Consider the following 11,834-nt stretch of genomic DNA (forward strand, 5'->3'; position numbering starts at 1 on the left):
ACCTCAACATGCCTTTTGCAATCATATAACGCCCCATGGGCAATGCTTGAGCAAGACTGTCATTATGTTTGACACCTATAAGACAGGGGTACACTTTCGTGTAGTCTGCCGTAAAATGTGTCTTATACTTTTTTTGTTTTGTAGCACTCTCCCTCTGCCATGGTGCTCCTGTTTCTAGATAGACATAACTGATTAATTTTGTTCGGGACTCGGGAGTAGAGATAAAAGCCCGCCCACACTGACAATTGATTGGTTGATTTGCAGAAACAGGCCAATCAGGATGCTCTCTGTCTTACATGCGCTTCGCACACACGCACATTAGCACACACACGCAAGGTCTCTCGCTCCCTCTCCCTCTCTGCCGTGCGTGCGCTACACGGTTTGAAACACAGCATCTGTTTCGCATGCGCGCTTTTGCTCGCTCGGTCTAGATTCCGGGAGATTTTAACTAATTCGCGGGTCTCAGGGAGCCGCTTTCAATATGCGGGAGACTCCCGGAACTTCCGGGAGACTTGGGATGTCTGATATATATATGAGAAAGATGTTATTTTTTAATCAAACATTATTATTATTCATTACATACTTTTTTTTAATTTCATTTGAAAACATTAAACAATGTGTTCAAACAAAAAAAAATGTACAGGAAAAAAAGCATTTAAAGCCGAGTGAATGGAAAATGGCTTTAAAGCACATATACAATTGAGTCGGTACATCAGTATGATCGAGTGAAGTTGGCTTCTCCTGCTGTGTTTTTTTTTTTTTTTTACATGTTTTTAGCCAGCTGAAATGCCATATGCTCTTCTGAAAATCTTCTGACAGCGTGTAAAGTGTGAATGGCCCCTTAGTCTGTTAACAATAAAGCCAGCTTCAGAGAAAATTAGCAGTCTTGTTGGGTCACTCACAGTAGCGCTTGGAGTGATGTACAGTTGTCTTTCTTCATTTGACTGGTCAATAATGATGTTTCAGTGTTTGGCTTTCATACGTTTCCTTGTGGTGATACTTCAGTTTCACTTAACAAAGTTGGAACACAACATGTTGATCAAAGAAATTCCAAACTTTGGTGCACCTAGAATCACCTCCGAATCAATAACAATCAACTTGTTTACATGTTCCACAGTGCCACCCAGTGCATCTAGTTATAACTATAAGTTTTAGTTTGTGTGCTCAGGATTTATCAGGGATTCACTGCATGTAAGGCCAGCAAAGCAACATTTAAATAGTTGTTTTATTTTTTTGAATAATTGTTGCAGATCAAGCATTTGAACTATTTATTAATTCAATAATAGTTTTAGTATTGCTACAGTTGTATTAGATTCTTGTATTCAAAATTCTTGTATCAAGCCACCCCTAGCTGACACAGCAGCTGTTTTCGTATTCTAGTTAAGACTTTTCCTCTCAGGCTCAGAAGAGTGAAGACCGCTGGTTGGGTGGTCTGAAAAACAGCAGATTGGCCACACATTAAGTCTGCTCAGAGAGAGTACGGAGAGATCAGGAGACAGGAGGATGCAAACAGACTACCCTTCACCTCCCTCTGCGGGTTTTGCCTCTCCCTTTCTGTCTATTTCTTTCTCTCTCTCTCTCGAATGCACTCGCCTGCCAGATTAAAGCTGCTTCGTCAAGCAGAGTCGGTGAGCATTATGATTGGCTGAGAGCTCAAGCCCACTGCTCACTGGTGAGTGCACTTGATGAGGTAGCCCCTGCGTTGTCGGGGACAGCCACTCACCACCGCAGCAGAGACCAGCAGCCTCGGCTTAAAAAACAAGAGGAAAAAAAGAGGGGGAAATTAGAGGGGAAAACATGACAACAATAACAAGGAATTAGCCGATGGCATCGGCCAAACCATCAGGACTCCACATATATAAAAAACAAAAAACAAAAACCACTGCACACAGATGTTTTTAAAAGGGAGAGAGGGAGGGACGGAGCGTCTCCGATGAAGGAGCCCGAATGAAAAACAGCTCAGGGAGAGAGGATTTGCAATCTGCTTTGGTACACAATAGAATTAGGAAATGCGTAGGGATGTGATGAACTTGTCTAACTGATAGTGTGGCATCACACAAATATACACTGACCAGCCATCAGAGAACAAGAAGCAGCAGCCTGTTATGAGGAGCAACAATCAGTGGTTTCACCTGTGCACAGAAAGACAGTCTGTTTGAACTGGATAGCGGACGAGCAACCGAGCTGGACTCTTGGTTTGACCTTAGCATGGGGGACACAGCAGAATACCAACGTCTGTACAGTGATTGCGATGATGATGAGGTATTACAGGCTATCTAGATAACTGATAACAGTTTTGTTGGAGTGTTACTTATTTTAAATATTTATCATAAGTATTGTGGACATTTATTTTAATGTCCATTACACGTCTCCGCTTATTCAGTCAGAACGGTAAGAACAAGGTGTTCAGCGGTGGTTTACCCCACCAGAAATGTGAGTCTGTAAGTGTGTCAGTGTGTCTGTAAGGTGGTATAATAACCCACACGGTACTCTTATTAGCATAGTGGTTGGTGACCTAAATTTCCTCATACTTTGCACACATTAACCAGGCTGTGCTCTACTGTTATTGTCATTCAGCATGTATATTTACATGGTACTGTTTGCTTTGGGTGGTGCTCAACTAGGGCTGTACAATATGGCCTAAATTTATATCACAATATATTTCTTATTTTCGGTCGATACGATATAATTTGGATATCGATATGAACACTATTAAAAAAAGCCTTGTAAAAACTGCCAAGAACGGCCACAACAGATGTCTGTGCATACAAAGTTATGAAAAATTTATTTACAAAGTCTATGACACCTCATATAAAACCATATAATATTTTAGAAACAGCACAAATAAATGAATGTTCACCTTTTATTTGTTTTTAGCCTTCATACAAACAAGAAATGTGAAATTGCTGTCAAATAACCGTCTCAGACTCACCTAATTAATATTAATATCTTTAATCTCTAATCTCAAACTATAGTTTAACATACACTACCAGTCAAAAGTTTTTAAACAGTAAGATGTCTCATGTTTTTAAAGAATTCTCTTCTGCTCACCAAGCCTGCATTTATTTGATCCAAAATATAGCAAAAGCAATAACATGTTGAAATATTTTTACTATTTCAAATAACTGTTTTCTATTTGAAAATATTTAAAAATGTAATTTATTCCTGCGATTCTATAAATTTTATGCATCATTACTCCAGTCCATATGATCATTCAGAAATCATTCTAATATTCTGATTTGCTGCTCAAAAATCATTTATTATTATGCTGAAAACAGCTGGGTTTATTTATTTTTTGGTTTCTTTGATTTATAGAAGGTTCAGAAGAACAGCATTTATATGAAATAGAAATCTTGTAACATTATATATGTCTTTAACATTTGATTTTTGATCAATTAAAGCATCTTTGCTAAATAAAAATATTAATTTATATCACCCCCCCACCCCCCACAAAAAAACTCCAAGATTTAGAATGTAATACTGTAAAATGTTATAAACTTTTTATTTCAGGTAAATGCATCAGGTAAATATATCCATCCAAGTCCAAGTTCCCTTGAAAGGGAAACATGTTGCTGGAGACGGACTAATTGAAAATGCAAAGTGATTGTCTGCCAGCAGGAGGCGCTGTGAGAGCGGTAAAACAAGTGGTTTCTCCAGTAATGACTGTAATCAAAGTAGATCCGCTTATTAAATCTACTTTATCAGATAAAATGAAAATGCCATCGAAAGTTTTTGAAGACAGACCTTTCTTTTCAGAGATACATTCATATAAAACACCTGTGACGTATGGAAGCAGATTAGTCTCAAATATAATTCACGCAAAAAACACGATTCACACATGCGTAGACAATTTCACATGCATGAAACCTAATTCACGTACACACAAAAAAAATTTCACGTGCGTGAAAAAAAAATATATTCACAAAAAGCAATTCACAAGCGCAAAATAAAATTATATATTTATAAAATACATTTCACAAATGCAAAAAACTATTTGTAGATATACAACTGTGCACAAAAACCTTTGAATGTTTAAAATGTACGAGTGTCTGAATGTACGAATCGTCATTTACTACGAATCCACTCGGATTTGTGTGTGTTTTTGAGACTTTCCTGGCAGAGCTCTCTTCCCACGTGGGTCTGTCGTACTCTTTAGCCAATCAGATGCGAGCTTACCTTTCAACCAATCATATCATAAGCCACTGAGTGCATTCAAGGAGCACGATTCTGCGCACCTTTAGCGCAATATGGATTGATTAGAATGGAAATTAAGCCTTTACATCAGTAATCAAGCATGGCGAATGAAGATTGAAGAATGAAGATGCTGTCTTCAACGCACTGTTCTTCTTTTATGTACTGAAGGCTAATATGCGTGCCAACTCGTTTCATTCATTCCATAATATATACAACCCGAATTCCGGAAAAGTTGGGACGTTTTTTAAAATTTAATAAAATGAAAAACTAAAAGACTTTCAAATCACATGAGCCAATATTTTATTCACAATAGAACATAGATAACATAGCAAATGTTTAAACTGAGAAAGTTTACAATTGTATGCACAAAATGAGCTCATTTCAATTTTGATTTCTGCTACAGGTCTCAAAATAGTTGGGACGGGGCATGTTTACCATGGTGTAGCATCTCCTTTTCTTTTCAAAACAGTTTGAAGACGTCTGGGCATTGAGGCTATGAGTTGCTGGAGTTTTGCTGTTGGAATTTGGTCCCATTCTTGCCTTATATAGATTTCCAGCTGCTGAAGAGTTTGTGGTCGTCTTTGACGTATTTTTCGTTTAATGATGCGCCAAATGTTCTCTATAGGTGAAAGATCTGGACTGCAGGCAGGCCAGGTTAGCACCCGGACTCTTCTACGACGAAGCCATGCTGTTGTTATAGCTGCAGTATGTGGTTTTGCATTGTGCTGCTGAAATAAACAAGGCCTTCCCTGAAATAGACGTTGTTTGGAGGGAAGCATATGTTGCTCTAAAACCTTTATATACCTTTCAGCATTCACAGAGCCTTCCAAAACATGCAAGCTGCCCATACCGTATGCACTTATGCACCCCCATACCATCAGAGATGCTGGCTTTTGAACTGAACGCTGATAACATGCTGGAAGGTCTCCCTCCTCTTTAGCCCGGAGGACACGGCGTCCGTGATTTCCAACAAGAATGTCAAATTTGGACTCGTCTGACCATAAAACACTATTCCACTTTGAAATAGTCCATTTTAAATGAGCCTTGGCCCACAGGACATGACGGCGCTTCTGGACCATGTTCACATATGGCTTCCTTTTTGCATGATAGAGCTTTAGTTGGCATCTGCTGATGGCACGGCGGATTGTGTTTACCGACAGTGGTTTCTGAAAGTATTCCTGGGCCCATTTAGTAATGTCATTGACACAATCATGCCGATGAGTGATGCAGTGTCGTCCGAGAGCCCGAAGACCACGGGCATCCAATAAAGGTCTCCGGCCTTGTCCCTTACGCACAGAGATTTCTCCAGTTTCTCTGAATCTTTTGATGATGTTATGCACTGTAGATGATGAGATTTGCAAAGCCTTTGCAATTTGACGTTGAGGAACATTGTTTTAAAGTTTTCCACAATTTTTTTTACGCAGTCTTTCACAGATTGGAGAGCCTCTGCCCATCTTTACTTCTGAGAGACTCTGCTTCTCTAAGACAAAGCTTTTATAGCTAATCATGTTACAGACCTGATATCAATTAACTTAATTAATCACTAGATGTTCTCCCAGCTGAATCTTTTCAAAACTGCTTGCTTTTTTAGCCATTTGTTGCCCCCGTGCCAACTTTTTTGAGACCTGTAGCAGGCATTAAATTTTAAATGAGCTAATTAAGTGGATAAAAGTGTAAAATTTCTCAGTTTAAACATTTGCTACGTTATCTATGTTCTATTGTGAATAAAATATTGGCTCATGTGATTTGAAATTCCTTTAGTTTTCATTTTATTAAAATTTAAAAAACGTCCCAACTTTTCCGGAATTCGGGTTGTATTATAAATATGCTTAACTGGCTGAAATCAGAGAAACTGTCAAGTCGGACATCTTAAAGTTGTTAGTCAGGAGGAGAGGGGCCAAGAGAGAGTGAGGATTTGGAGGCAACAGAGACGAAAGAGAATAGAGAAAGAAAATGAGCTCTCTCTCGCTGCAGGCTGAGCGACTTTTGCGCTACACTCGAAAAGTTCCAGAAGCATCCTCTTTCATTTTATTTTATGTTTGAGCCTATGCTCTTTGCAACTTAATTATGTTGTGGATCGTGTGTAGGTTATTTATTGTCGCACTTGAAAAGTTTCAGATTTATCCTCGTTTTTATTTATTTTATATATTTCGGAGCTTATTCTCTTTAATGATGTGGATCGTTTGTAACTTCATTGCAATTTAATTAAATGTACTGTCGTTCTAATTTCCATAACCGTTATTTTATGCAGCGGTTCCCAAACTTTTTTTCCTGTGCTCCCCCTTCTATGTCCTAACCGGGTTGGTAAAAAAAAACCGCAACAAAGCTGTCTTTTATCGCCATATAAAGAGTCATGAACAGAGAACATCAACAAAGTTTCAATATAATGCAACAAAGCACAAGCTTCCACTTTTAAGAGGACGAGTGACAGACACAGGCTCAGTAACAGAAAGCACAGTTATTTTCAGCCGCGTAAAAGAAACAATAGGCTAGTCCTATTAAATGACCATGGAGCTAGCAGCAGCATCATCTCAACCCGCGGCCCGTCACGAATTCAAATGCGTCCCACCATGCTGAACACAATTAATTTTTTTTTTTTCAGTTTTACAATTATTATTATTTTTTACATTAATTTAAACATTTACTTAAGAAATGTAAGCTATAGCCTAATGTTTTTTTATGTTAAATTATTTTGTGTTTCATATATTATTTTCAGACATGATCAGACCTACTCACATAACATTACTCATTTAACGAACACATACAAGCGCCCACTTTGGCAGAATTCAATCAACAGCCATTAGTTCGGTAAAATTGAGCATCATAATGGACAAATTTGTTTTTAAGGGAGAAAAAAAAGAAATGTGAAAAATGCCAGCGAATGAACACGTAGAAAAAATAATAGTCGCAGTATCAGTAGTGAAGGAGAGTGCTGGATTTTGGTTTGCCCCGCAACTTACTTGAAGTTCAGGCAAATGGGAACACCATATATTACATAGCAATCATTCTTAATTGAAGAAATGTGGCAAAACATCTCTGGAGAGAACCTTATATTATTAAATTCGAATGTGCTTTCCATATTTGGATCAACATAGGCTACATTTGTGAACACACATTTTCTGCAATGTCGCGTCAAGTCATGCTCCCGTGCGCATCTTACAGACTGCATCTTAAGCCATATGTTAAACTTTCCGCGTCCGCGGGGAGTCCGTTATGGACCGCTTGGTAGGCGTGACGTAATCATCGTCATAGGAGAGTGTGTGCGGAGGCTCTGAGAGGACGAACGCGTACCTCCCATTTTTTTTTATGACCGCACGGACAGGTGCGCGTGGTCAGTAGGCTTCAAAAGCACAATTGCACATGTAGAGGCAGTGTGAAGAACCTGTGCAATCCGCTTGCACTTGGACTTGGACCATAGTGCGGCCCAGTGGAAAAAAAGGTTGAGAACCACTATAACATATATAGTTACAAATTAAACAACGTTTCTAAATATGTGATGTTGTTTATCTTGATCGAACTACATTGCTTCAACGTAGTGGTTAACAATGACTAGGCTACATGTTTTAAAATGTATTACTGTAAGAAAGTACACACTGACCTAACAGACATCAATTTATAAAACAAGATTATTTAGAATTATAATTTCACAACTCTCAAAATGTTACTTTTGTCTTTACAGGTATTTCTTTTTACTATCCTGATTGCAGTTTAATTTATAATTACTGTAACTGTCCTGTTACAACTGTATTTTTTTCTAACTAGTTTTCTAACTAGAAAAACTGTCTTGATTGAATGTGTAAACGATAAAATGTGTAAACTCAGACTTTTATGAAATAAACAAAACTCTTACCCGTGCTTCCCGTTCTTCATTCGCCATGCTGGATTACTGATGTAAAGGTTTAATTTCCATTCTAATTAATCCATATTGCGCTAAAGGTGCGCAGAATCGTGCTCCTTGAATGCACTCAGTGGCTTATGATATGATTGGTTGAATGGTAAGCTCGCATCTGATTGGCTAAAGAGTACGACAGACCCATGTGGGAAGAGAGCTCTGCCAGGAAAGTCTCAAAAACACACACACAAATCCGAGTGGATTCGTAGTAAATGACGATTCGTACATTCAGACACTCGTACATTTTAAACATTCAAAGGTTTTTGTGCACAGTTGTATATCTACAAATAGTTTTTTGCATTTGTGAAATGTATTTTATAAATATATAATTTTATTTTGCACTTGTGAATTGCTTTTTGTGAATATATTTTTTTTTCACGCACGTGAATTTTTTTTGTGTGTACGTGAATTAGGTTTCATGCATGTGAAATTGTCTACGCATGTGTGAATCGTGTTTTTTGCGTGAATTATATTTGAGACTAATCTGCTTCTATAGTGACGTGCTTTGATTTTGAAACATGCAGTGCTCATGTATATTCAACACAGTCAAAGCCACGCATAATCAATGTATGGCAAACACTAATAACAAAATATTGGAAATGTGTTGAAAAATAATATCACCGTTATTGAAAAAAATTATATCGAGATACATTTTGATAATGAATTATTATCCAGCCCTATGCTCAACTATGCTTGCAATGACGTGATGTGTGTAAACTATTACTTTATTTTTAAAGTAATTACTTTTATTAAAAAATTATACAAATTGATGACTTGTTCACAAGATCACAAGCAGATTTTAAGTGACATTCATTCAGCCAAGTATTGGTGACCCATACTCAGAATTTGTGCTCTGCATTTTAACCCATCCAAAGTGCACACACAAAGCAGTGAACACACACACACTGTGAACACACACCCAGAGCAGTGGGCAGCTATTTATGCTGCAGCGACCGGGGAGCAGTTGGGGGTTCGGTGCCTTGCTCAAGGGCACCTAAGTCGTGATATTGCCGGCCCGGGACTCGAACCCAGAATCCTAGGGTTAGGAATCCTACTCTCTAACCACTAGGCCACAACTTCCCCTTTTGTTTTGTTTTGTTTTGTTTTTTAAGTGACATTCATTCAGCCAAGTATGGAGTATATTTGTATATTTCAAATTAATATTGCTTTTTGGAACTTTTAATTAATCAAAGAATCCTGAAAAAAAATTTATCACGGTGGCCAATAATATATTAGTCCACACAACTTAAATTATAAGGAATTTCTCATGAGCACCAAATCAACATATTAGAATGATTTCTGAAGGATCACGTGACACTTATTCCCAAACAACTCTCTTAGTGGGAACCTTCTCTTGACAACGCCACAAAAATGGTCAATAATAAGAAGACCGTTGTATCGCACACTGGTATTATTTCAGTTAGACTACGTAAAGTGTTTACATAACATTTTAAAAAGACAAATGATTTTAGTTCGATTGAAATCAATCTTTTTAAAATGCATGTAAATATACTTAATGAATGTTTTTAGAGATGTCTGTAGATCTTTGCATGACAGCCTGGGGTTCTGTGAATCATCTCATCTCTGGCTTTAGGGTATTTGTTAATACTTGTTTAGGCTAGGTATGTGTGTGTGTGTGTGTGTGTGAACACCGTTTCTTTGTGGTTGGCACTATAACCTCACCCATCCCTTGAGAAAACCAGATAATGATTTAGTCCTGCAGAAACTAAACTGACTCCACACTTCTTTCAGCTTCTGTTTTTCTCTCTTTCCTTTTAAATTCGCTTACAGTTATCCCTTAAGTTATCACCCTGGATTATTACCCTGTCCACCCTGTCTTTTATCTCTCTTTGTGTTGAATATATTCTGTGAGAATGCAAATTGAAATTCAGAAAAATCTGGAGCTTCCCACAAAAGGAATTACTAACCATCCATTCGGATTATAAAATGAACCAGCCAAATATATTAGTAGTACTGCATGCAGTGCAGTTGTTTATGGGAGGATAACACAAAAATGAAAAAGCAGGGCTTCTTGATGAGTACATTAGATGGTAGTTTGTTTGAGACTGTCCAGGATCGTGAATGAAAGCACAAAACTCAAAGCACTCACAGTATGAATGAACAAAATTATGGAATGTCAAAATACTTTGAAAGCAAACTTTTCTTTGTCCATGCCACTATAGATTCAGTACTTTCACTATCTTGTTCAGTCCAAACAAATCCCTTCCAAATCACTTCCCTCAGAATATTCAATTTTCCTTTGAAATACTGAACAGAAGTTATAAGACAAATGTGTTTCATGAATGTCTTTTCATGAATCTTTAAAGCTGAGTGCTGGAGAATTGAGCTGCATATTCAGTATCACTTACAAAGCTGAATTGTATAGGACCGTGTGATTTGTTATTAAAAAGAAGCATGTGTTGCCTTTTAAGCCATGTTCAAGCATGTCTTTTGCCTGTATGAATTTTCCAGATGAGCTTTAACTGTAGAGTCAGTTACTGTTACTGCTGTGGTCCTTCATTAAAGTTGTTGTGAATCACTTACTGAGCTTCTTTCCATAAAATAAGAATTATGGCTTTTTTTTTTCACTTGCAGGGCTTTACACTTCCTTGTCCTTGATGTAGTTGTTATATTTGTCATATTTAAATTCTTTTTATTTTTTGGATTCATGATTAAATGTAAAGTGTCTTTTAGGTCTAAAGTATGGACAATACTGGATGTCATTCAAATACAACTGGTCATTCAAGCACTTTTGTGTAACTGCTTCCCTCTGGTGGTTTGTTAGAGCACTGCAGCCTGGAAAAAAATAATCCATCTGACCACCACAAAAAACAAAAAAACAAACAAAAAAAAAACCTTTTATTTAAGAAAAGCTAGCAGAGTTCTGATGTCATATGGGTTTAACAGAGTGGGGCTGTCTCAGATTCCATTAATCAGGTTTTCACTACTTGTGCTTTTTTGACATGGACCATCATTGAATCCTGCAGGCAGACATGAGAGTGAGGTTTGGTTTGTCTTCTCCATGAGGTGCTACATTTGGAGATGTAGTGTGAGCTTGGCTCTTCCGGTCTGAATGTGCAAAGCTGTTAGTGGTAACTACAGGTCACTATACACACATAAAGAAGTGTTTTTTGATGATACAACCATCACTTTCGTACAGTTCAAATCATTAATCATTACCCTCATGCTGTTCCAAAAACATAAATTGTCTTATTCAGAACACAAATGAAGATATTTGTAATATTGTGTCAACTTGTTTTGTCCATTTATTAATTTCAAGCTTTCATGATTTCATTAAAACATTGTAAAAGTAACCCATATGAATGAAGCGGTTTAATACAAGTCTCTTTAATAGACTCATATTAAAGAGACTAATAGAATCATAGTGAACAGATTTACTTATATTCTTTTATTCAAAAATAAACATTCAGTAAAAGATTTGTTCTTGTGTTAAGCATGGATCATTTTGGATGAACTATCCCTTTAAATCTGGTCCTTATATATATATATATATGCATTTGTTTACAATAGGTTTAGATAAATTTTTTAGATGGACTAAGTAAATGCTGCAAACCAAATATAGAAGTAAAGTCAGGTCATGTGGGAGTTTAGACTGGAGTGGGAGAGAGAGAGTGAATTTAAAATAAAGAAGTGGAGAGAGCCAGAGATAGGAAAGGATATGGTGGTGTTCTGGAGGGGGATTTGTTAAGAGCCCAACATAGGGGAGGAACACAGGAAATGAGCTCTC

General features: G+C 37.3%; 1 protein-coding gene across 3 annotated transcripts in view; it reads left to right on the forward strand.

The window, feature by feature from the left end:
- Window positions 1-11,834, forward strand: part of LOC132155152 (activated CDC42 kinase 1-like) — a 126,822-nt gene that overhangs the window by 43,590 nt on the left and 71,398 nt on the right. Inside the window, exon 1 of one of the 3 annotated variants that reach the window (XM_059563992.1) lies at window positions 1,739-2,262. The exons of the other annotated variants lie outside the window; for them this stretch is intronic. Within the exon in view, the coding sequence (XP_059419975.1) occupies window positions 2,209-2,262 (54 nt within the window). The 5' untranslated portion in view covers window positions 1,739-2,208. Of the gene's footprint in view, window positions 1-1,738; window positions 2,263-11,834 lie in introns of those variants that run through there. 3 annotated transcript variants of the gene reach the window in all.

Source organism: Carassius carassius, chromosome 12 (genome assembly GCF_963082965.1).
Source record: "Carassius carassius chromosome 12, fCarCar2.1, whole genome shotgun sequence".
NCBI lineage: Eukaryota > Metazoa > Chordata > Actinopteri > Cypriniformes > Cyprinidae > Carassius > Carassius carassius.